At 41.2% G+C, this 27,501-nt stretch overlaps 1 protein-coding gene across 2 annotated transcripts in view; it reads left to right on the top strand.

Annotated features, from left to right (window-relative positions):
* cdin1 (CDAN1 interacting nuclease 1) overlaps positions 1–27,501 on the top strand; it is a 130,958-nt gene that overhangs the window by 55,239 nt on the left and 48,218 nt on the right. For both annotated transcript variants that reach the window (XM_079833759.1, XM_079833758.1), the window contains exons 9-11: positions 2,622–2,689; positions 5,557–5,622; positions 8,007–8,112. In XM_079833759.1, coding sequence (XP_079689885.1) covers positions 2,622–2,689; positions 5,557–5,622; positions 8,007–8,112 — 240 coding nt within the window. The remainder of the gene's footprint in view (positions 1–2,621; positions 2,690–5,556; positions 5,623–8,006; positions 8,113–27,501) is intronic.

Genomic DNA, 27,501 nt, shown 5'->3' with positions numbered 1-27,501 from the left:
ACTCACTCACTCACTCACTGACTCACACACTGACTCACACACTGACTCACTGACTCACTCACTCACTCACTCACTCACTCACTGACTGACTGACTGACTCACTCACACACTCACTCACTGACTCACACACTGACTCACTCACTCACTCACTCACTGACTCACACACTGACTCACACACTGACTCACTGACTCACTCACTCACTCACTCACTCACTCACTGACTGACTGACTGACTCACTCACACACTCACTCACTGACTCACACACTGACTCACTCACTCACTCACTCACTGACTCACACACTGACTCACTGACTCACTGACTCACTCACTCACTCACTCACTCACTCACTCACTCACTCACTCACTGACTGACTCACTCACACACACACTCACTGACTCACTCACACACTCACTCACTGACTCACTCGCTCACTGACTCACTCACTCACTCACTCACTGACTCACACACTGACTCACTGACTCACTGACTCACTCACTGACTCACTCACTCACTCACTCGCTCACTGACTCACTCACTCACTCACTGACTCACACACTGACTCACACACTGACTCACTGACTCACTCACTCACTCACTCACTCACTCACTGACTGACTGACTGACTCACTCACACACTCACTCACTGACTCACTCGCTCACTGACTCACTCACTCACTCACTCACTCACTCACTGACTCACACACTGACTCACTGACTCACTCACTGACTCACTCACTCACTCGCTCACTGACTCACTCACTCACTCACTCACTCACTGACTCACTCACTCACTCACTCACTCACTCACTCACTCGCTCACTGACTCACTCACTCACTCACTCACACACTGACTCACTGACTCACTCACTCACTCACTCACTCACTGACTGACTGACTGACTCACTGACTCACTCACTCACTGACTCACTCACTCACTGACTCACTCACACACACACTCACTCACTCACTCACTCACTCACTGACACACTCACTCACTCACTCACTCACTCACTCACTCACTGACTGACTGACTCACTCACTCACTCACTCACTCACTCACACACACACTCACTGACTCACTCACACACTCACTGACTCACTCACACACTCACTCACTGACTCACTCACTCACTGACTCACTCACACACACACACACACACTCACTCACTCACTCACTCACTGACTCACTCACTCACTCACTCACTGACTGACTGACTCACTCACTCACTGACTCACTCACTCACTGACTCACTCACTCACTCACTCACTCACACACACACACACACACTCACTCACTGACTCACTCACACACTCATTGACTCACTGACTCACTCACTGACTCACTCACTCACTCACTCACTCACTCACTGACTCACTCAGTCACTCACTCACTCACTCACTCACTGACTCACTCACACACTGACTCACTCACTCACTGACTCACTCACACACTCACTCACTGACTCACTCACTCACTGACTCACTCACTGACTCACTCACTGACTCACTCACTGACTCACTCACTCGCTCACTGACTCACTCACTCACTCACTGACTCACTCACTCACTCACTGACTCACTCACTCACTCACTGACTCGCTCACTGACTCGCTCACTGACTCACTGACTGACTCGCTCACTCACTCACTCACTCACTCACTCACTGACTCACTCACTCACTCACTCACTCACTCACTCACTCACTCACTCACTCACTCACTCACTCACTCACTCACTGACTGACTGACTGACTAACTCACTGATTGACTCACTCACTGACTGACTGACTGACTGACTGACTAACTCACTGACTGACTCACTCACTGACTCTGACTGACTGACTCACTCACTCACTGACTCACTGACTCACTCACTCAATCATTCACTCACTCACTCACTCACTCACTCACTCACTCACTCACTCACTCACTCACTGACTCACTCACTCACTCACTCACTGACTCACTCACTCACTGACTCACTGACTGACTCACTCACTCACTCACTGACTCACTCACTGACTCACTCACTGACTCACTGACTCACTGACTCACTCACTCACTCACTCACTGACTCACTCACTGACTCACTGACTGACTGACTCACTCACTCGCTCACTGACTCACTCACTCACTGACTCGCTCGCTCGCTCACTGACTCACTCACTGACTCGCTCGCTCGCTCACTGACTCACTCACTTAGCAATGTTTCTGAGGTGGAAGAAGGCTTTTTTGTAACGTATGAAATATGTTACAACCAATCAAAACACCCTAGCAACACCCTGGCAACCACTCAGAACACCCTGGCATTGTGATGTTGAGCTTTGCACAGCTCTGAGCTCTGTGCCGTGTCCGTGTTGATATTTAGCTCAGAGAGGTTTGTCTCTGATGCACTCACTCTTAATATTACAACAAAACACACATTTTTCTGCTGTTACCACAGCAACCCTGCTCAGCTGTCTAGGTGTTTCCATGGCAACCGAGCACAGGTAACTTTTAGACATGGGCTTGTAAAAGTTAACCATGAAAAATGAGAAGAGCACACAAATGAAAGCGCACGACTGCCATAAATGAGGGGTGTTGTGAAGTGTGTTTGCAGTCCTTAACCATGTTCCCATAGCGCCATCGGTCTGGAGCATGAGGACATTCTACGAGACAAACTCAGAGAGAGGAACCTGTCGTTTCTAGGTAAGACTGCTGAGTTTAATTCAGACCTGCAACGAGTGAGTGAGTGAGTGAGTGAGTGGGTGGGTGGGTGAGTGAGTGGGTGGGTGGGTGAGTGAGTGAGTGAGTGAGTGAGTGAGTGAGTGAGTCAGTGAGTGAGTCAGTGAGTCAGTGAGTGAGTGAGTGAGTGAGTCAGTGAGTGAGTCAGTGAGTGAGTCAGTCGGTGAGTCGGTCAGTCGGTCAGTCGGTCAGTCTTGTGAGTCAGTCGGTCAGTCAGTCAGTCGGTCAGTCAGTGAGTCGGTGAGTCAGTGAGTCGGTGAGTCAGTGAGTCAGTGAGTCAGTGAGTCAGTCGGTCAGTCAGTGAGTCAGTGAGTCAGTGAGTCAGTGAGTCAGTCGGTCGGTCGGTCGGTCGGTCGGTCGGTCGGTCGGTCGGTCGGTCGGTCGGTCGGTCGGTCGGTCGGTCGGTCGGTCGGTCGGTCGGTCGGTCGGTCGGTCGGTCGGTCGGTCGGTCGGTCGGTCGGTCGGTCGGTCGGTCGGTCGGTCGGTCGGTCGGTCGGTCGGTCGGTCGGTCGGTCGGTCGGTCAGTCAGTCAGTCAGTCAGTCAGTGAGTCAGTCAGTCAGTCAGTCGGTGAGTCGGTCAGTCAGTCGGTCAGTCAGTCAGTCTTGTGAGTCAGTCAGTCAGTCAGTCAGTCGGTCAGTCAGTGAATCGGTCAGTCGGTGAGTCAGTGAGTCGGTGAGTCAGTGAGTCAGTGAGTCGGTGAGTCGGTGAGTCAGTGAGTCAGTGAGTCAGTCAGTCAGTCAGTGAGTCAGTGAGTCGGTCGGTCGGTCGGTCGGTCGGTCGGTCGGTCGGTCAGTCAGTCAGTCAGTCTTGTGTGTCGGTCAGTGAGTCGGTCAGTGAGTCAGTGAGTGGGTGAGTGGGTGAGTGAGTGAGTGAGTGAGTGAGTGAGTCAGTGAGTGAGTGAGTCAGTGAGTCAGTGAGTGAGTCAGTGTGAGTGAGTGAGTGAGTGAGTGAGTGAGTGAGTGAGTGAGTGAGTGGGTGAGTGAGTGAGTGGGTGAGTGAGTCAGTCGGTGAGTGGGTCAGTCGGTGAGTGGGTCAGTCGGTGAGTGGGTCAGTCGGTGAGTCGGTCAGTCGGTGAGTCGGTCAGTCGGTCAGTCAGTCGGTCAGTCGGTGAATCGGTCAGTCGGTGAGTCAGTGAGTCAGTGAGTCAGTGAGTCAGTCAGTCAGTCAGTCAGTCAGTCAGTCAGTCAGTCAGTGAGTCAGTCAGTCAGTCAGTGAGTCAGTCAGTCAGTCAGCCAGCCAGTCAGTCAGTCAGTCAGTCAGTGAGTCAGTCAGTCGGTCAGTCAGTCAGTGAGTCGGTCAGTCAGTCAGTCAGTCAGTCAGTCAGTCAGTGAGTCAGTCAGTCAGTCTTGTGTGTCAGTCAGTGAGTCGGTCAGTGAGTGAGTGAGTGAGTGAGTGAGTGAGTGAGTGAGTGAGTGAGTGAGTGAGTGAGTGAGTGAGTGAGTGAGTGAGTGAGTGAGTGAGTGAGTGAGTGAGTGAGTCGGTCAGTCGGTCAGTCGGTCAGTCTTGTGAGTCAGTCGGTCAGTCAGTCAGTCGGTCAGTCAGTGAGTCGGTGAGTCAGTGAGTCGGTGAGTCAGTGAGTCAGTGAGTCAGTCGGTCAGTCAGTGAGTCAGTGAGTCAGTGAGTCAGTGAGTCAGTCGGTCGGTCAGTCAGTCAGTCAGTCGGTCGGTCGGTCGGTCAGTCAGTCAGTCAGTCAGTCAGTCAGTCAGTCAGTCAGTCAGTCAGTCAGTCAGTCAGTCAGTCAGTCAGTCAGTCAGTCAGTCAGTCAGTCAGTGAGTCAGTCAGTCAGTGAGTCAGTCAGTCAGTCTTGTGTGTCAGTCAGTGTCTCAGGGGCGTGTGGGCTGGAGCATCAGCGGTCAGGGAAGATTCAGGTGTGAGATGAGTGCGTTCTGACCCGTCTCAGGGCGTGTGGGCTGGACGGTCACAGTGGCCTGATGAATGGAGAGGAAGCGAGCTCTGCTGTGGCTGAGACAGCTCATTAATTCTCATCAAAGGTGATGTACAAAGATGATCTGCACGCCGTGACCATGTCAACAGACCCTCGCCCTTCACGCCCCCTCTCGCCCTATAGCGGTTCAGCTTGACTGGACGCGGAGAGGCCGAATGTGATTTAATGGAGAGATCAGGTGTTTCACCAGGACTCAAGGACAATGGCCGAGGTCACTCGTCCCACTCATACAACACACCCGACCTCACACCCTCCATCACCACCGCAGACGCAAGAGACGTTTGTGCAGTGCCAGCAAACATTTACCAGATCCATGGCTTTCCGGTCTTCAGATGACTTTGCTTTGTCTGCGGTTGCCGAGGTCATGTGTGTGCCTTCTCCAGATGCTGTTTTAAAGGAGTAGTATCATGAGGAATCCGTTTCATCAAAATAAATGCAATAATACTTTAACTTATATAACTCAAAACACTCTTCCCAGTTCTAAAACGCTAATTATTGAACTGAACCCTGACCGTCCACATTTCCCAGGAATGGTCCAAAACTGACATAGATTTTTTTAACACTGTTCAGTGCAATGATGTGCTTAAATGGACATGAGTAGAGTAAAATAGAGCTTGAAACTCAATTTCAGTTGATTTTTATGAAGTTTGAAGTTATGAAGTTACTCCATATCAGTGCAACACATGTGTCTGAATTGTTGGGTAAAGTGGAGATGTGTGATTTGAGACACCAGTGTTAGTGGAAATGAGCTCTTACTGAAGGCTGGATCAAACCGCTCAAACAAGTGCACAGTTTGTGTGACGTTCACCGAATAACACACTGCTCAGTTCTGAGGGTCGAAGAGATGGAGAAATAAATGTTTTGAAATGTGTTTTTTCCATGCAGATGAGAACCAGCTCCGTGCCAAGGGCTACGACAAAACCCCCGACATCATTCTGGAGGTGCCAATCGGTGAGCTCCGTTCATCTGATGATGGTTTACTGCTAAACATGTCATTCTTACTTAGTACTTTTGACTTGTTTCCAGGTCAAACATCTAAAAAGTCTTAAGTAAAAACTCACTTCATTTTGATTTTATTTTCCAGAAAATTAGAAAAATCGTATGTCATTTTAAGATTTTTTTTATATTTAGACTGGAAACAAAACAAAAATACTAAATGTGTCCCTGGACTAGTGTTGTAGTACTCAAGACCAGTGTTGAGACCGGTCTTAAGACCATTTTTTGAAGGTCTTGTCTCGGTCTCAGACTAATCTCAAGACCGGTCATGACCACGACTGCTGGGATATTACTAAACTGCCGTTTCATTGTCTGATTTATTTATTAGCATCATTAATGTGATTGGATGTAAAACTGACTGCTTAAGATGCAATCAATAACTTATTTCTTCCTTGATTTATTTATTGTGCCGGTTCAGAAATGAGGGATTGTGTCAAAAATGACACCAAAATTAATATAAATGCTCACATTATTCAAGATATTGTTGCAAAAAAGTATTTGTAAGAGATCTGGATTTTTATATTATAACGATATATAATTAAGCAATATCACATGAGAGCTGTTTGCACAAATTTGAATATGATTGCAAACACGATATTGCTTTTATACAAAAAATTTAAACATTATTCTCAACATTATTTATGGATTTGTAATTTACCAATTCAGATGCATCTTCTGTATCATCCCTGTAGTGCAAAGATGTTTTTTGTTGTTAATGTTTTCATTTGATTGGCATAACAGCTCTCTATATAGAGTCTTATTCTAATTATGTTTATTGATTAAAAATAAGTAATTTCTCAGGCAGTAATGTGGATCTTTATGAATTTAAGAGTGCTGATCTGGTCTTGGTCTTGGTCTCAACCCCTTCAAAGTCTTAGTCTTGGTCTTGGTCTCAACCCTTCAAAGTCTTAGTCTTGGTCTTGGTCTCAACCCCTTCAAAGTCTTAGTCTTGGTCTTGGTCTCAACCCTTCAAAGTCTTAGTCTTGGTCTTGGTCTCAACCCTTCAAAGTCTTAGTTTTGGTCTTGGTCTCAACCCCTCAAAGTCTTGGTCTTGGTCTCAATCCCTCAAAGTCTTGGTCTCAACCCCTCAAAGGCTTGGTCTTGTATTGGTCTCAACCCCTCAAAGTCTTAGTCTTGGTCTCAACCCCTCAAAGTCTTAGTCTTGGTCTCAACCCCTTAAAGTCTTGGTCTTGGTCTCAACCCCTCAAAGTATTAGTCTTGGTCTCAACCCCTCAAAGTCTTAGTCTTGGTCTTAACCCCTCAAAGTCTTGGTCTCAACCCCTCAAAGTCTTAGTCTTGGTCTCAACCCCTTAAAGTCTTGGTCTTGGTCTCAACCCCTCAAAGTCTTAGTCTTGGTCTCAACCCCTCAAAGTCTTGGTCTCAACCCCTCAAAGTATTAGTCTTGGTCTCAACCCCTCAAAGTCTTAGTCTTGGTCTCAACCCCTCAAAGTCTTGGTCTCAACCCCTCAAAGGCTTAGTCTTGGTATTGGTCTCAACCCCTCAAAGGCTTAGTCTTGGTATTGGTCTCAATCCCTAAAAGTCTTAGTCTTGGTCTTGGTCTCAACCTCTCAAAGTCTCAACACACATTGGTCTTGGTCTCAACCCCTCAAAGTCTCAACACACATTGGTCTCGGTCTCGACTCGGTCTCGGAATAGGTGGTCTTGACTACAACACTACCCTGGACCACAAACCAGTCTTAAGGGTCGATTTTTTTTTGGTCAAAATTGAGATTCATCTAAAATAAATAATATTTCCTTTGTTGTATGGTGTGTTATGATATGACACTATTTGGCCGAGATACATCTATTTAAAAATCTGGAATCTGAGGGTGCAAAAAAATCTAAATATTGAGAAAATCTCCTTTAAAGTTGTCCAAATGAAGTCCTTAGCAATGCATTACCAATAATAATACATTTCTGATATATTTACGGTAGGACATTCACCAAATATCTTCATGGAACATGATCTTAATATCCTAATGATTTTTGGCATAAAAGAAAAATTTATAATTTTGACCCATACAATGTATTGTTGGCCATTGCCACAGATATACCAGTGAGACTTGAAGTGTGCTTTATATTCACTTCCTGATTAGTAGAAACTTGAAGACACACAACTGTCTGTGTTGTTTATTGTAAATTTAATTGTTTCACACTTCACAGATGTCCCATCAAATCAGTTTTGCATGAGAATAATCTGGCATTTTACCAAAGCAGACTAATAATGCCTGTAGTTTCCCGCTAATGGCTCTCCGTTTCTGTTTAAACACGGCTTCTAGTAAACTCAGCCCGCTAACCTGCTCTTGATCAGCAGTTACAGGTGTTGTGTTCCTCCACAGCTGTTGATGGTCACATCGTTCACTGGATCGAGAGCAAAGCTTCATTCGGAGACGACCACAGCCATCACGCTTACCTGAACGAGCAGTTCTGGAGCTACTGCAACAGGTCAGACCACATGTTCACGTCACACACACACACACACACACATCCATTACAGTACAGTAATACACACACATACACTATCATCTTCTCACTGCGCTGCAAAGCTGCTATTATACACTAAACTAAAGGTGATTTAACACTGATGAACTGATACAAAGCACAAAGATTAAACATAAATGCGAATGCCGTTTTTGAAAGAATAGCTGAAATCATGACTCCTAAAGATCACGATGAAGAATGAACTGGTGTGACGCCATTTTAAATCAAATCAGGCCAAAGCGAAGTTCGAAATGGCTTGTCAAAATGAGCTTTCTGAAAAAGTTCTCTCCGGCTGGTAAACACCTTTGAACTCCCATTGGTCAGTGGTGATGATGATGCAACAGGTGGGTGTGGCAAAAACACTTGCACAGCTCCGTTGCTGCTCCGGAAACACAAACTGCATCCACTGTCCCCTTAACTCTGGGCTCTTTGGGAAGCTGTGCAGGGTTGTCTTGCCCTGACAACCAAAAACACACTTTTTTTGTGACATTATTGATTTCGTTAAGTCCTGTGACTTCCCTAAACAGGGTTTTTCCTGGGTCAAAAATGGTCTTCGGTGGGGCTGACAGACATGGTCGTACACACACACACACACATACACAGTAAAAAGTACCCTACCCATGTGATCTGCGAGCGCAATACTGACAATACATAAAAACAAAATGCAAAGAAACGGTCAGTAATTTGCTTATTTTGATATCTCATAGTATGTATTATCTCTTACATCGATGTTTGTTTCTTTTGTTCTTCCTTTTTTACACTATTTACAGATAATTGTTTTGATATATAATCATATCAATATTAAAAAGTAGCTTTAAAAATGAACAAATAGCCTAATTTTCTGCCATATACAATTTAATAAAATGATCAGCTAGCTAACAACAACTTTGTTCTGGTTTCACCTCACTCCAGTCTAAATGATTATTTATTTTACTACACATTGTCAACAGAAATAAGATGAAATACTGTGGATGATTCAAATTCATTCTTACTATCCACTCTTGTTAAATTGGGTTAGCACATTTGTGTTCTGAGTAAATGATTAAACTGATTTGTGAGTTCAGTGTTGGACAGATCTGTGCCTGTATTTATCAAGCCTCTGAGAATTGCTCACAAGAACACTGCTAAGAATTGACTTAAATGTAAAAAAAATCTTGTCTCAAAGTTGTGCATAAAGTTAGTTATCAAGCATCGCAATCATACTTTAAGTGAAGTGTAGGACTGAATCTTAAGTGTCAGTCTTAGAGATGATTTACGACACTTTGCTGTGCCACAAACAGGATTTTGGATGATGACAAAGGCATGGATCAATCACTGAATAGATGTCCTATTTAAGAATATTCTCTGATAAATTCACATTGAATGGTGGAATTAAGGGGAGTTTACATTCAACACACAATAATGAATTTTCAAGAGAATACATTATGATATTCACATTGGAAATTAAAGACTTAATGTCTTACAAATGACACATTTTAAACCAGTGTGCTGTTAACTGACCTGCCAATATATAGGCTAGATTGTATGATATAATCCAAAAAAATACAGAATTGGTGGGAGGAAGAAGCGCTACTGCTTGACGAATTACATTTTTTTAATAAATGGCAACATTAACCAGCGCTGAAAAAGATGATGCTTGCTCAGTCCGAACGATACCGTTTGTTAACCGCTCGTCGTCAAATATTTCAAAAACATTTTCCCTTCCTCTCCTGAAAGATTTGCGCACGTCTCTATCTCCTCAGTGCCACCACACCCCCTACTGGCAACTCCTAACCACTGGAGAGACCTCTCGAGCCGTCTTAAATAACTCAGAGAGTAAGAGGGATTCTTAGCTTTAAAGGTCCCATGGCATGGCATTTTTCTATTATTTTATAGTGTTTCCTGAGGTGTACTTATATTATTAGTATTAGTTTTACATCATAAAATGTCATAATTTAGAAATAAAAGGCATTTTTTCTATACTGCTGTTTGCCCTGTGGCTGAATGCCCTGCTTCAAGAGGCGTGTCTACTGTGAGACTTCAGTAAAAACGCCCACTGTTGTGATTGGCTGACATCTTTGCATTTTAAATGAGCGGAGGGGGCGTGGTTTAACGAGGCACGAGCAGGCACGAGTCTGCCAGAGAGACGGATGGACCTGTGTTCACTTCTCATCAGTTCTCTCAGCATGTCTCAGTTCAGGGTGAACTGTTGTAGTTACAGCATATACTTCAGGTTATTAGTTTATTTCTAGTCGGAGGGACTGTCACTCATGTCAGAAAGTTAGTAACTTTAGTAAATTATGGATCAGCGCTGACTCGAGACGCGAACCGTTTAGAACGATTCAGTCCGATTTGGTGAACTGGTTCGGTTCACTAAAAAGAACCGATTCAAAAGAATGATTCGTTCGCGAACCGGACATCACGGAGACGAAGCGATTGCTAACAAAGTTATTTATAGTAACTAACGTTACTGAGTTATGAGAGCGCTGTCAGTCAGCGCGAGTTTATTGTGTTTGTATCTGAGAGTTCTGAATAAACACGAGTCCCAGTCACGCCGAGTCCTCTTCAACATTATTCTACCAACTTTGTAACACATGCATTGTACCATTACAGCGAGATGAACGAGTTAGTAAGTGTTGAGTATAGCATTATTTCTAGATATGTTCCAATCATATGAATAGCGTCATTGACGCGCATTGAGTAACGTTACACAGCGCAAACAAAGACACAACAGCAGTAATCGAATGTAATCCAGTTTATTGTGGGGAAAGCTGGCTAGCCTAGCCGGATACCCTCATGCTTACCCCCGTCTGCTTAATCTCACGCCGCGTTTGGTGCCTCCGCTGTGGGCCAGATGCAGTACTGGGGGTCGGGGATGTTGGAGGCCGAGCTTCGGCGTGTGTGAAGTTTATCTCTAAAGATGTGACTGCTGATGTTAAACAGAAAAGACTGTATGCACATTTTAGAACAGATAGACGCGACAAGGACGTACAAAAACACTGACTCACAAGATAGAAAACACGAAAACACTGTTCTGTCGGGAGAGAGAGAAGCCGCTGCGTGTCCACAAATAATAAATAATAAGCTACACATAAGAAATCAATGATCACAGATCAGAAGGAACTGAAGAAAGACTTCTGTTTTCATTTGTACATCCAAACACTGAGAAACTGCCAGTGTTCACTCGTTCACAAGTAACGTTAATGATCTCGAGTGTTTGCATGGGCGTGCCAGATTCTCTGGGTGGAGGAAAGGGAGGTAACCGTTCCTGCTTGGACGTCAAACCAGGAGACTTCAGGATTGGCTCGTCTGGCCTGTCATTTTCTCAAAGGCAGAGAAAGACAGCCAGAACTCGGGTTTACACCGATCAACATTTCTATCCACTTGGGGACATTATTCAGGCTAGGGGAACTCATATTAATGTTGAAATACCTCATAAAATGAAAATTTCATGCCATGGGACCTTTAAGAAATTTGATAACTTGCTTTTATACTTAAGTTTGAATGTAGGAGTAAATTTCATGACTTCTCAGCACTTAAGACTAAAATGGCACTTTGAGAAGCTTGATAAATACGGGCCCAGATGTTCTAACCAGTCGTTAAAATGATTCGGTTCAAAGGAGTCATTAGGTGGTGAATCGGACATTAGCAGACGCGTCTGTTAGAACATCGCGAAAGATTTGTCAACACACAGAAAACACTTCATAACTGGACAGGATTTGTTTCCCGTTTATTGACAGTATGCTTTATGTCAGCTGGTCAGAGAAGAGTCAACGTTTTTAGAGCGAAATTCACACCCAGCGGTAATTCACGGAAAAAAGTGTCCGAATGCGCCACGTGCAACATGGATTCGGTCTTCCGACCTTTTGATTTGGATTAATATGTAAATATGAGAGAGCTAAGATGGTACTTATTCTGAAGACCCAGAGAGTGCGCATGGGGAGGAGCAGCAGTCATCTATTCTACATCACTCATAAATCACAATAACTTTGACGGGACAGAAATTAATTTTGGTGGCCGCCAAAAAATGTTCAATGCAGGAAAAACCCTGCTAAAGCTGAGCAAAGCGTGTGTATGGGCGTGCGTTTGCTCTCTCGCTCTGGTCGACATGTGTGCGGCCTTCTGGGAGAAGAGCCCATACCATGGGTATTGTTGACGTCACTAGGCCCTTTCTAGGGGAGCTTCAGCCCCTAAACTTCTGTCCAGCCCCCCTAAAAAAATGTGTGATTAATCTTTCAAACATGAACCTGGCGGGAGGCTTCGTCTTCATCCTGTCTTGTAATCTGCATTGATCAGTGTGTTCTTCAAGCAGAGCGCACGTCAGAAGCAGAGGTGTGTGTGTGTGTGTGTTGATCTGAGCTCTCATTGGTCCGTCACCGCTCGTCAATGTCAAAACATTTGAGAAAACCAATCAGATCAGAGTAGGCGGGCTTTATGTTCACAGAAGCTGCTGAGGCTGAGCTGAACTTTAGCAGCGACTCGACCTCAAGTGAGAGATATGAAGATAAACTAAACGCTTCATATCTGAGCTGAAGTCAGAAATGTTAAACAAATGACAGAAATATTCAGCCAAATTAATAAACTTGTGTCTAATTTCACCATTTTGATTTGAAATAGGCCTATGTAATGTCATTTATAATGTAATTAACAAACACGAAATATTAACAAAGTAATATTAGTAATAAATGTGTGCATATTGTAAATTAATAATTCCATGTGTAGCTCTCAGTAAATAAAGCTCAGTTTTTTCAGGCTGTATTGGGCATAAGATTAGTAATGAATGTGTGCATATTGTGAATTAATTTAATAAATGTAGTTACCCAGCTTTCCTCTTAGCCTTCAGTAAAATAACATGTCTATGAAAATTATTCATAAAACATATAAATATCAGTTAAACATATGTTCACTGTCTTCACTGACAAAAATGGAAAAACTGTATCAGTCATATCTGCCTTTGACATGATTTTCAAGCTGTTATCTCATTTTTGTCCTTCAGAACATCTTAAAATGCAGATCATAGAAATCAAAATGTTTCCCCCTAACCTCATATTTGGGATCTCTGATTATAAACCTGCCTACATTGTATGATTAAGGGATGCGCAAAATGGTCATGCAGAATGAGGCATTAATATTTGCTTATTTATTAAGTGTTAAGTATTAATAAACAGCCAATATCCTAATATGCATACTAATAAGCTACTAATTAATAGTGAGAATTGGACCCTAAACTAAAGTGTTACCATTTGTTTTTCATATCCAATGAAACTCCTAGAATCGCCCCTGCGTCGACACACTTTCCCAAACCGGAAGGAGTATTTTTTTTATCAAACGTCCAACTTATATTTTTTGAAACTTTGTCCATGTTTAGCATGAGAATCAAGTCTTTAACAGTGTGAAAAGCTCAGAATGTGTCTATTAAAGCAAAACTAAACTGTAACTATTAAAACCTGAACATTTTGTATTATTGTAATTATTAAATGCAGAACTAATAATCTTGCTGTGCAAATGTTATTTAGACAGTCTTTACTGTGCCGGTAGAGCATATTCCAAATATTGTAATAATCCAGTCATAATTAATCCACTTTCTCTGAGGGATTTCACAAATACCTGAATAATGCTCCTGGAACGTGCTCGTATATATGACCGCAAACACAACCCTAAAGCATGTTTAGTCCTGTGGTGAGAGTCAGTGTGTGTGATCTGCTGCGGTGCGCTTCAGCGGCTCATTACAGTCTTCAGCAGGATACACACGCGTGTGCGTGTGGAGACGTGACACGGCACATGCTGTCATGTCTGTGCGCTGCCTTGTCAGATAAACTTTGGCATGTCAAAAAAAAAAATGTCAGACCCTTCAGAGTCCACCTTTCAGAGCTGCTTGTAATTTTTAATTGACATTTACATTTGACATTTGCAATGCTCTGGGAGCAGAGGAGCGCCCCTGTCCAGCTTCCTGTCCTCTGCTCTCCTTCAGCCAATCACGTGCTCCGCAGGCCCGATCCCTTTGCCGTCGCACATTACTCCATCTCTTCTGTTTATATGAGTTATATCAGTGAAGTATTGAAAAGGTCAGCGAGTTTCCTTTCTTTCCTAACGTCGCGTTCTCAATTAGAGTGACACAACTCCTGATTCGATTATTTCCCAGCATCATTTGCACCGAATGGCCGTGTTTGCTGGGACGGTTAATTAGGGCTTCACGATACATCCAAATAATACAATCCATATGGTGATACGGATAAATATGAGCATGATTTACTCACATGATTCAGGTCATACAGCGCCTTCACTGCACATTTAGTTTTATTGTTTATTAGCCAGCAACCCTGTTAAGATAAAAGCCTTATGGTAAACCATTTGACAATGATAATATTATAATTGTATTTTTAATAGTGCTGGGGAAAAATTTATCGTGATTAATCACATCCAAAAAATATATATATGTGTGTGTGTACTGTGTGTAATTATTATGTATATATAAATACACACACGTGCATGTATACTATTAAGAAATATGCATGTATATATAATTTATCTTGTATATAAATAGAATTTTTTATTAAATATATACATGCATGTGTGTGTATTTCTATTTATATACATAATAATTATACACAGCACACATATATTATGTAAATACAAACTTTTATTATTGATGCGATTAATCACGATTCATTTTTTATAAAAATAAGCTCGTTTTTTTACAGTACAATGGCATTTCTCTTATTTAGTTTAATATATAATTATAATCACAGTAAAACCATAATAAGTATTATTCAGTAGTCATATGGAAATGTCTAAAATGGTGTAAAAGTGGCCTGTGACATTATTATTTTAAAAAGCGTCACTTTATGGTTTGAGTTGGTTATACTCGAGTATGAAAACCCAATAGAATTTCTCACTTAAAAATAAGTCATCATAGTTAAAATTATATTTCCGTCTCTTTATTAATTTTTCTCTGCAGATTCATTCCTTGACAACATCTTTCTAGAAGGATTCATTCTTTCCAAAAAGAGCTATTTGAGTCAAACATCCTGGATTTTTCCATATCGCAAAACACATCGCAGATAAACTAAATATCACAGTCAATTTCCCCCTAATATCTTTCAGTCTGATGCTGCCTTCACATATTGATATTATCATAAATACACATTTCCTAGTTGAAAATTGGACATGAATGTCCTCTGAAGTTGTATTTACCACTGGAAAGCTCGGGATGATTTTGATACCCAGATTTGGGCGTGCCATAAACATTTACATATATGTATAATAATTTGAAGCATACTGTATGTTTTATACACAGTGAAAATAGCCTGAAATTCCTATCTATCAGTGCAGTGAATATTTTTATGGTTGTCAATAAATGGGATGTTTAATATAATTGTGGCTTTAACACTAGAACCGCGTAAAAACTGGCTGTTTTTCAGATGTACATAACAGATTTTTAATAAAATACCCAAGTCTCCCAGTCAGTGTGGATTGTAAAGAACACAATTCTAGTAAAATTAACAGTTTTTAAAAATTGTTTAGATATAACCAGATTAAATGAACGGTTCGTTTATACCTAAAACCGCCAGCGGGTCAGATTTACCCCTGTATAATTCCTTTATATTCACGCTGAGTTTGAGCGTGTCGGTTTTCTGCAAACCAGGGCTGTCCAAACTATTTTAAAAGAGGGTCAGATTCGATGTTGTGGACACACCCGAGGGCTGGTTCCTTTTCTATTATATCTATTTTTATAACTAACATGTTTTGTTTCTTGGAAACATGACAGATTTGAGCTTGAGCTGACAGTAGAGTAGCTTGTGATAGGACACAGATGTACTATATTTAACAATATCTGTAAAACTTTCATCAACCAAACAGTTGTAATGGGTGAAATGTAAATATTATTAGTGAGTTATAACTCTATTCTTATTTAAATGAGCGAGTACTCTATTGAGATCACCACAGGTAAAACCACACTGCAAAACATGCTTTTCTTACTCAGTACTTCTGTCTTTTCTCCAGTCCAAATATCTAAAAACTCTTCAATCAAGACGCTTTTACTAAGGAAAATTACGTGATATTTTTTCTTGATTTCTGGGGAAAACAAATAAAAAATTATTTAGTTTTTGCTTCAAACAAACAAAGTTAAAAGAAACAAGATTGCAAACAGAACATTGTTATTTTTCTTACCCCATTGTTTTAAGCAAGAACTCAATTTCATTTTATTTTCCAGAAAAGGAAAAACAAAATCTAATGTCATTTAGCTTATCTAGTAAATGCCTCTCGATTTAAGAACTATTCGACATATTTAGACTAGAAACTAGACAAAAATACTAAGTAAGAGCATTTTTTATCAGCGCACACGTGGCTAAAAAGTAAAAAATATGATTTCTATATCTAGAATGGCTTTATGGTATTTAGCCTATAAACATATAAATACAAAGTTTATGACAAAAATAGTCTGTCATTTGGCCCTTATTACTCATTTAATACATGTCTACATTACAAATTAAATAAAATTAGACATGAACCTACGTTTCTGATAAATTGCCCCGGTTACAGTCCATGTTACCGCAGTAAACAAATGATAATGATGCTGAATTGTTGAAGTATTAAAGTATATTAACTGGATGGGCTCAGTGTTTCTCCTGATGTGCACGTTAGTGTTGTTGATTAAGTCAGCGCTGTTTAACTGGCTTTAAACTAAATTAAACATATTATACATTTTAATAGACACACTGCGGGCCACATTCAACCCGCAGGCTGGACTTTGGACACCCCTGCTGTAAACAGTCACACAACACTCATGTTTTGGCCCACTCATAAATGTTCAAACTTTGAATTAATTTGAGTTATTATTGTGTATTGTTTGCGACTGAGGTACTACTCGTTGTCATTGCAGGCTGGTTTAGCATATGTTCACCAAAAAGTGATTCGTTTAGCTGCTTAAAATAGCATAAAATAACAGGACAAAAACATAGATAACTAAAAATAATAATTTCATGACTCTAGACATTACTGGAATAATACAGTGACATAATATTTTTTATCCGTATCAAAACCGTAATCATGTGCATGGGTACATTTTCCCCACTGGCGGTTTTAGGTGTGCAACGACCTCTGATAGTTCTAGTGTTAATAAGGTTTTCCCAATAAAATAGGCAGGAATAATCCTGGTGTCCTCCATGATTTCTGTTCTTTCAGACAACAAAGCACTTGAACGCGACAAGCTCGTAATCACAACTTCAGAAGTGGGAAGAATGAATTTTCCAATAGCATGCAAAGTCAGCATTACACTCTTAAGCCCTATTCTGACGGTAACTGTTTCTGGTGGGGTCATAAGGTATTTTCATCATTGACAGGGGCTAGTCAGTTATTTTAATGCCGTCTGAATCCAGAATGTCTGTTTTTCTCCCACCACCCTTGTAAAAATCCCTGGCTGAATTACCTCCTGTTTTTAGACAAACACCAAGGTCGTGTGGTGATCTAACTGCCGTCCGAATTCACATCTCTGAGTTTTCAAGAATACATCACTTCAAAGTTTACTGTTTTTATCCTTTTTGACCCATGCAGAGCACCGTACGGTTGCGCTCCACTGTCATTAGGATGCATTTAAAAAAAAAAAAAAAACATCTAGACTCTTATTACTGAAATGCTGGCAAGTATTTACAAGAGAAATATATTTCATCACCGCCCAAAAAATAAAAAGAAGAAAAGCACGTAAACATTTGAAACGGGCCGTTATTATTATATCTGTTTATATCTGCAGCGAGGTTCAGTATATGGTTCAGAATAGGGTTCAGTATAGGGTTCAGTACAGGGTTCAGTATAGGGTTCAGTATGGGTTCAGTATAGGGTTCAGTATGGGTTCAGTATAGGGTTCAGAATAGGGTTCAGTATAGGTTCAGAATAGGGTTCAGTATGGGTTCAGCATAGGGTTCAGAATAGGGTTCAGTATAGGGTTCAGTACAGGGTTCAGTATAGGGTTCAGTATAGGGTTCAGTACAGGGTTCAGTATAGGGTTCAGAATAGGGTTCAGTATAGGGTTCAGTACAGGGTTCAGTATAGGGTTCAGTATAGGGTTCAGTACAGGGTTCAGTATAGGGTTCAGTATAGGGTTCAGTATGGGTTCAGCATAGGGTTCAGAATAGGGTTCAGTATAGGGTTCAGTACAGGGTTCAGTATAGGGTTCAGTATGGGTTCAGTATAGGGTTCAGTATGGGTTCAGTATAGGGTTCAGTATGGGTTCAGTATAGGGTTCAGTATGGGTTCAGTATAGGGTTCAGAATAGGGTTCAGTATGGGTTCAGTATAGGGTTCAGAATAGGGTTCAGTGTAGGGTTCAGAATAGGGTTCAGAATAGGGTTCAGTATAGGGTTCAGTATGGGTTCAGTATAGGGTTCAGTATGGGTTCAGTACAGGGTTCAGTATAGAGTTCAGTATAGGGTTCAGTATGGGTTCAGTATAGGGTTCAGTATGGGTTCAGTATAGGGTTCAGTATAGGGTTCAGTATGGGTTCAGTATGGGTTCAGTATAGGGTTCAGTATAGGGTTCAGTTTAGGGTTCAGTATAAGGTTCAGTATAGGGTTCAGTATGGGTTCAGTATAGGGTTCAGTATGGGTTCAGTATAGGATTCAGTGTAAGGGTCAGTATAGGGTTCAGTGTAGGGTTCAGTGTAGGGTTCAGTATGGGTTCAGTATAGGGTTCAGTATGGGTTCAGTATAGGGTTCAGTATGGGTTCAGTATAGGGTTCAGTATGGGTTCAGTATAGGGTTCAGTATGGGTTCAGTGTAGGGTTCAGTGTAGGGTTCAGTATGGGTTCAGTATAGGGTTCAGTATGGGTTCAGTATAGGATTCAGTGTAAGGGTCAGTATAGGGTTCAGTGTAGGGTTCAGTGTAGGGTTCAGTATGGGTTCAGTATAGGGTTCAGTATGGGTTCAGTATAGGGTTCAGTATAGGGTTCAGTATAGGGTTCAGTATAGGGTTCAGTATAGGGTTCAGTGTAAGGGTCAGTATAGGGTTCTGTATAGGGTTCAGTGTAGGGTTCAGTATGGGTTCAGTATAGGGTTCAGTATAGGGTTCAGTATAGGGTTCAGTGTAAGGGTCAGTATAGGGTTCTGTATAGGGTTCAGTGTAGGGTTCAGTATGGGTTCAGTATAGGGTTCAGTATAGGGTTCAGTATGGGTTCAGTATAGGGTTCAGTATAGGGTTCAGCATATGGTTCAGCATAGGGTTCAGCATAGGGTTCAGTATAGGGTTCAGAATAGGGTTCAGTATAGGGTTCAGTATGGGTTCAGTATAGGGTTCAGTATAGGGTTCAGTGTAAGGGTCAGTATAGGGTTCTGTATAGGGTTCAGTGTAGGGTTCAGTATGGGTTCAGTATAGGGTTCAGTATAGGGTTCAGTATGGGTTCAGTATAGGGTTCAGTATAGGGTTCAGCATATGGTTCAGCATAGGGTTCAGCATAGGGTTCAGTATAGGGTTCAGAATAGGGTTCAGTATAGGGTTCAGTATAGGGTTCAGTATAGGGTTCAGTATGGGTTAAGTATAGGGTTCAGTATGGGTTCAGTATAGGGTTCAGTATGGGTTCAGTATAGGGTTCAGTATGGGTTCAGTATGGGTTCAGTATCGGGTTCAGTATGGGTTCAGTATAGGGTTCAGTATGGGTTCAGTATAGGGTTCAGTATGGGTTCAGCATATGGTTCAGTATGGGTTCAGTATAGGGTTCAGTATAGGGTTCAGTATGGGTTCAGTATAGGGTTCAGTATGGGTTCAGTATAGGGTTCAGTATGGGTTCAGTATGGGTTCAGTATCGGGTTCAGTATGGGTTCAGTATAGGGTTCAGTATGGGTTCAGTATAGGGTTCAGTATAGGGTTCAGTATGGGTTCAGCATATGGTTCAGTATGGGTTCAGTATAGGGTTCAGTATAGGGTTCATTATAGGGTTCAGTATGGGTTCAGTATAGGGTTCAGTATGGGTTCAGTATAGGGTTCAGTATGGGGTTCAGTATGGGTTCAGTATATGGTTCAGCATGGGGTTCAGTATAGGGTTCAGTATAGGGTTCAGCATGGGTTCAGTATGGGTTCAGCATATGGTTCAGCATAGGGTTCAGTATGGGTTCAGTATAGGGTTCAGTATAGGGTTCAGTATGGGTTCAGTATAGGGTTCAGTATGGGTTCAGTATAGGGTTCAGTATAGGGTTCAGTATAGGGTTCAGTATAGGGTTCTGTATAGGGTTCAGTATAGGGTTCAGTATAGGGTTCAGTATGGGTTCAGTATAGGGTTCAGTATAGGTTCAGTATAGGGTTCAGTATGGGTTCAGTATAGGTTCAGTATAGGGTTCAGTATAGGGCTCTGTATAGGGTTCAGTATAGGGTTCAGCATAGGGTTCAGTATAGGGTTCAGTATAGGGTTCAGCATAGGGTTCAGTATAGGGCTCTGTATAGGGTTCAGTATAGGGCTCTATATTGGTTCATTAAAGGGTTCAGTATTAGGTTCAGTGTAGGGTTCAGCATAGGGTTCAGTATAGGGTTCAGTGTATATATATGGTTCAGTATAGGGTTCAGTGTGTGTATATATAGGGTTCAGTATGTGTATATATTAGATTAGATTCAACTTTATTGTCATTACACAAGTACAAGTACAAGGCAACGAAATGCAGTTTAGGTCTAACCAGAAGTGCAATAGCAGCAAGTGCAGGATATACAATGGTTGCGTAAATAGGGTTCAGTATAGGGTTCAGTGTATATATAGGGTTCAGTATAGGGTTCAGTGTATATATATGGTTCAATATAGGGTTCAGTGTATATATATAGGGTTCAGTATAGGGTCAGTATAGGGTTCAGTGTATATATAGGGTTCATTATAGGGTTCAGTGTATATATAGGGTTCAGTATAGGGTTCAGTATAGGGTTCAGTGTATATATAGGGTTCAGTGTATATATAGGGTTCAGTGTATATATAGGGTTCCGTATAGGGTCAGTATAGGGTTCAGTGTATATATAGGGTTCAGTATAGGGTCAGTATAGGGTTCAGTGTATATATAGGGTTCGGTATAGGGTTCAGTGTATATATAGGGTTCAGTGTGTGTATATATAGGGTTCAGTATAGGGTCAGTATAGGGTTCAGTGTATATATAGGGTTCAGTATAGGGTTCAGTATAGGGTTCTGTCCGGTTTTTCATTTAAATTCCCATTTGATTAAATGTTATGGATTAAACCAGTTGTAAACATACGTTATCACTGGAACACATTTGAGCGCCCCATTATACACAGGAGTATTATGCAATCATGCAAGAGATTTCTCCTTATATAGAACCTCTTTGAAATTGAGTCGAGAACCCTAGAGTTCCCTATAGAACCCATTGAACAGGTTTTCTAAAAATGTACTGTTAATTGTTCCTCGTTCTCCCTTAAAGCAAATTGAAGTGAGAAATGCGGTGTGTTTTTGCCAAACGACAGCTAATTTCCTCTCTGAATCTTGCAGCGGCAGCATTCATCATCCAAACAATAGTGTGTCCGAGACGCGGCGCTCATAATAAACTCTCGTCATGGGTAATGATGCTTCGCCTATAAAGAGCGGAGCAGTGGAGGAGGAGAGCCGGTTCAGGCCCGCTGCCTGGATCTGATGCTAAAGACGCCATCGGCCTCACCTTCCCATCAATCTCCTCTGGCTTCGGCAGGCTCCGTGACGGATGTGCGCATAATTGAGTTATCCATCTACTCGGCTATAAGTTGCATTAAAAATTATTCAGCTGATAGTGAATATTAAGCACATAATAAGGCTTGTGTATGTTTTAGTTGAAGTGGGTGAGGTTAAATGTGTCGCGTAATGAAATGCGACTCTGGACTGACGCCTCCCCTTCATGGACGACTGCTGGGAGTGAAGCCGCACACGCAAATAAGATTAAACGTGTCCTTTCATAAGCAGTATGATTTATATTAGAGAAATAGTTCACACACAAGTGATCATTCTGTCATCATTTACCCTCGTGTCACTCCAACCCCGGTCGACTTCCTCTCTTCAGTTGAACACGATTGTTTGAAGGATGTCCATGAGCACTCTAAAAGTTCAATAAACTATTCTATTAAAGACAAAATCATCAGACTAATATTTCATTGCAGGGTTTAATTACACAATGCGTCATTGTTGAATCGAAACAATGGATGAGACTGTAACATTTATATTTGTGAATGCGTTTTGTAGGAAACATCGGAGCATCATGTGAGCTTGAGTAACCTGACCTGGCTTGATGTCGTAAAGGCACAATATGAAAGATCTTTAGATCAAAACATCCAAAAAACACTAGAACAGTGTTATATATGTATTTATGTGTACTTATATTATCCTACAAGTTTAAATCCAGAGAAATAACCAGTGTTTCAGACTGTGTGCGTGCGTCGCTTCTCTTCCTAAACATCCGGGCTACCCTTGGTTTACGTAGAAACCATTGAAACACCAAAGATGCTTTAATATATGATGTGTTTTATTAGACAGATGAGCAACTGTTTGGAGACATTAGGATATAAAGTCAGAATTGAGTGATATTAAGTCAGAATTGAGAGATATAAATTCGGAATTGAGAGATATTAAGTCAGAATTGTGAGATATAAAGTCAGAATTGAGAGATATTAAAGGGTTAGTTCACCCAAAAATGAAAATTCTGTCATTAATTCCTCACCCTCATGTCGTTGGACACCCGTAAGACCTCCGTTCATATTCGGAACACAAATGAAGATATTTTAGTTGAAAGCTGATGGCTGAGAAAGGCTTCACACAGGCCTCCATTGGCATTCAGTACATTGACACTTCCAAGATCCATGAAAGGCACTTAAAACGTCGTTACAAAGTCTATCTCACCACAGTGGCTCTACAATAATCATACAATGCGACGACAATAGTTTTTGTGCGCAAAAAAAAATCTAAATAACACCTTTATCCAACTTGTTCTTGTCTTCCGTGTGCGCCTCCACGACGCATGCGCGAGAATATGACGTAGCGCCGGTGTTCGGGAATCGATGAAATACACACTTAAGCTCCATTTTGAGCACTACGCCGAGACCTAAAGCACGATCAATGTAGAATCCAACAGCTTAGACACGCGCGTCTTCCTCTGCTCGTAAACAAATCGCTTCTGGGTCATGTGTCCGAACGCCGGATCTGCGTCATATTCTCGCGCATGCGTCGTGGAGGCGCACACGGAAGTCAAGAACAAGTTGGATAAAGGTGTTATTTTGATTTTTTTTTGCGCACAAAAACTATTGTCGTCGCATTGTATGATTATTGTAGAGCCACTGTGGTGAGATAGACTTTGTAACGACGTTTTAAGTGCCTTTCATGGATCTTGGAAGTGTCAATGTACTGAATGCCAATGGAGGCCTGTGTGAAGCCTTTCTCAGCCATCAGCTTTCAACTAAAATATCTTCATTTGTGTTCCGAATATGAACGGAGGTCTTACGGGTGTCCAACGACATGAGGGTGAGGAATTAATGACAGAATTTTCATTTTTGGGTGAACTAACCCTTTAAGTCAGAATTGAGAGATATTAAGTCGGAATTGAGATATATAAAGTCAGAATTGTGAGATATAAAGTCAGAATTGTGAGATAGATATAAAGTCAGAATTGTGAGATATAAAGTCAGAATTATTAAGTCAGAATTGAGAGATATTAAGTCAGAATTGAGAGATATTAAGTCAGAATTGAGAGATATTACATTTATATCTCATTTATATCATTCAATTCTGAGAAAAAAAGTCAGAATTGCCATTTTAATGTTTTTATGCTGTGTTGGAAACGAGCTTCTATTGGGTATAAAGTGTATCGGTGCATCACTGGTTGAAATGCAAACACTAAAGAGATTTCAGAGCATTTTCCAGAAGCAGTGGCTGTATTAAAACACATAATCGTGTTATAATAACCTGTTTTCTGTAGCCAAAGTCCGTCTAATGGGTTCAAATATTATCAATGAATAGAGTTGATGGTAGGGGTGTCACTATATATCGCAATACAAAAATGCAACAATATGTATCGTGAATAGTTCACCCAAAATGAAAAGTTTTAATGTTAGTACTATATAATAGGGCTGCTCGATTATGGAAAAAATCATAATCACGATTATTTTGGTCAATATTGAAATCACGATTATGTAACACGATTATTTCACATGACTTTGGGAATGTGTTGTATTTATTAAAAATACACCTTTCAACAATTCAATTGAAATTGTAACATTTGTTGTACTTTTTGAACTATTAAAATAAATAATATAACATATATTCGAATCAAAGTATAAAAGTATTCACGTAAAAATGATAACCACAAATAAATAAGATCAACAATATGGTTCGGCTATGCTTTCATGTACGTCTAACATTAGTTTTCAGGTACAGAAATGTATCAAATGTAAAATAACATTGCATATTTGAGTGCATAAATTAAAGATTAATCCTATTCAATTTACAAAAGCTATTCAATCAAGAGCAGTGAGTGATGTCCTTGTCTTTTGTTGTTTGACATTAAACAGACAGCAGTAAAGGCTACTGCCCCTTTAAGACCTCGCGTCTTCTTTATCGACTGTATAAAGTTCACTTAAGGCATATACAGACTATGCCTGCAAAGATACTCATCAAGATGGACATGTTGACATACGTTTTGTGTGAGTTTGTCCGTTTAAGAGCAAGACTTGAAAGAGAACTCAATATTTGCGTGCTGAGAGACGTGTGCGCGCTCTCGGAAGAACGCACAGAGACACATTTTCTCACAGCGCGCGCGGCTTCTCATTCTAAACCTAAACCCTAAAGCACTAAACCCGCGTGATGACGGTGAAAACGACTGGTCATATTCGAAAATATGGCAGCACTCGCAATCTCGCATGCATTGAACAAAGTTTACAAAGAGAGAATTATTTGAAAAATATGAAGGGAAAAAAGGACGTTTACACGGCTCCCCTGCTCTCGTCAGTTTTTGTTTCTTTATTAGATTGTCATAGGTCACTCTGTTTAATTTTCAAGTGGTTAAAATTCGTGGTGTTGCCTTGCGTTGCAGACACTACCATGTAGCAAATCTTGCACGAAACATATTTCTGCTATCCTCTGATTCCTCGAAGCCAAAATGTTCCCAGACAACGGAGTTGGTTTTGCCTTTTTTGCTCACCAAACGCTGCTGTAACTGCCCTCCTTCTGCCATCTTTACTCGCGCCGAGTTTTTAAATTCCAGCGGATGATATGCACACGAGACTCACGACCTCATAGAGATTTGTGGGTTCGGGAGGGGCGGATGTGCGCGTGCGCGTTTCATTCAGAACGCAAGGCAAAATAATCGATTTTTCTCGATTGTACTATTTTGGTGATCGTTGGGAGGCAAAATCGAAATCGAAATCGAAATTCGATTAATTGCACAGCCCTACTATATAATGTTGAATATAATGCAATGTGTGGGTCCTGATAATGCCAAATGTCTTGTTACCAGTAAACAAAAGTGGCCTACATTATTTTAAATGTATAGTGCGAGCATATTCATCTAAAATAATTCTGTTTTCAGCTTCAGAATCATGTGTTTACTCCGGTGTGCATTGGGTTTCCAGCACCAATCCTATTCCTATTCACCTTTTGCCCTGGTGTATCGCAGTAATATCGTATCGTGATATGTATCGTATCGTGATATGTATCGCATCGTGATATGTATCGTGATTATGTATCGTGATTATGTATCGTATCGTGATATGTATCGTATCGTGATATGTATTGAATCGTGATATGTATTGAATCGTGATATGTATCGTATCGTGATATGTATTGAATCGTGATATGTATCGAATCGTGATATGTATCGTGATGTGTATCGAATCGTGATATGTATTGAATCGTGATATGTATCGAATCGTGATATGTATTGAATCGTGATATGTATCGAATCGTGATGTGTATCGAATCGTGATATGTATCGAATCGTGATATGTATTGAATCGTGATATGTATCGAATCGTGACACGAGGGTATCGTTACATCCACAGTTGATGGTTATTCCAAACAAAGTCAAAGTTTCTGCGGTCGTTCCAGCGGCTCGCTGATGTTCACTTCAGTGCCTCATTGATTGCAGTTTGTGCGGTTTAATATGCGAGTGTCGTCCTTCCTCTGCTTTGTAGATTCCTCCGTGTTCTCTGTAGTGCTCATGTATCAGAGCGGAGCATGTTGGCGCTCGTAATAGAGGCTCTAAAGGTTAGATCTGATAAAATGCTGTCAGGAGTCGACAAAGATGATGAATGGCCATATAAACCACAGTACGGCTCATTTCTCCCTCCGGTCACACAGGGTTAATACTCTCAGTTTTGTCATATATATTCTGTGGCTTGACCTCTTGGAAATTGTTGACCCGATCATTTGTGTTTTATTTTCTTTTTTTTGAGACGTTTTTTTGATGACAATCGTTGGCAATAGCATTAGACTCCCAATAATATCAGGCCCCCAGACTGGATCGTTGGTTTCATGTTCTCAAAGAGCACGCGAGTAAACAGGCTGACAGACTTCATACCTTGATCACATCCCGTTCATGTATAATTTGGGAGATTTACTGAATTCTCTTTGAAGGATGGGATAAATATAACTCTCTCTGGTCAGTCAAACATCAGACGGTTTATTCAAGATTTATACGTTTTAATGTTTTACATTTAAGATGGATATATTCTAATGTGTTATGATTAAAAATGAATGCCTTTTTAATGCTTTATTATACATTTCAGTGTTTTATACCCAATGGGCTTTGACTTGAGAACTTCTCATGTCTCATGTTTCCCGTCCGTCATCCGCTCTTAGTTCTGCTCGTGTTCATGAGTTTGTAGCGGTTCTTGTGTTGTTGTTTGGTTCATGCGTCAACATTTCTAGCTTGGCTTTCTCTCACTCGATTGCTCCATATGCTTTTGATCTTTTTTCATACACATTGTGCAGAATATGTTGGCGAGCTTGTGACGGTTTAACCGTAAAGAGCTCTGAAGTTGACACTACAGCGTGACGTCAGGAGATCTTTTGGGGATTTGTGGACCCTGGCATATGACATTTAACACCGCAGCACACCCCAGTGCAGCGAGAGACGTCTGACACGCACCTCTGAATGCTAATACCACATGACAAGATGCTTTCATGCTTTAAGGATTTCAATGCATATTTAGGGACATTGTTTAATGCGCTCCGCATGTAATCCGCACACTTCAGGTCCCCATCAGCTGTGGGATTTAGCTCCCGCTAAGCCTCCATTTCATCTATTTATTTTCCAGGTTTGCTCCCGACGCATTAAACAAATTTGTCATTTCAAGTTGAGGTTAAGAATGATTTTGACACCGGCACTCTGCTTAAAAAAGTGAAAATAAAACGCTTCCGAGCTGGGGGAAGGCAGTCTAT

This window comes from Gobio gobio (assembly GCF_949357685.1).
Source record: "Gobio gobio genome assembly, chromosome: 13".
Taxonomy (NCBI): Eukaryota; Metazoa; Chordata; class Actinopteri; order Cypriniformes; family Gobionidae; genus Gobio; species Gobio gobio.
This window is presented reverse-complemented; position numbering and strand designations above follow the sequence as displayed.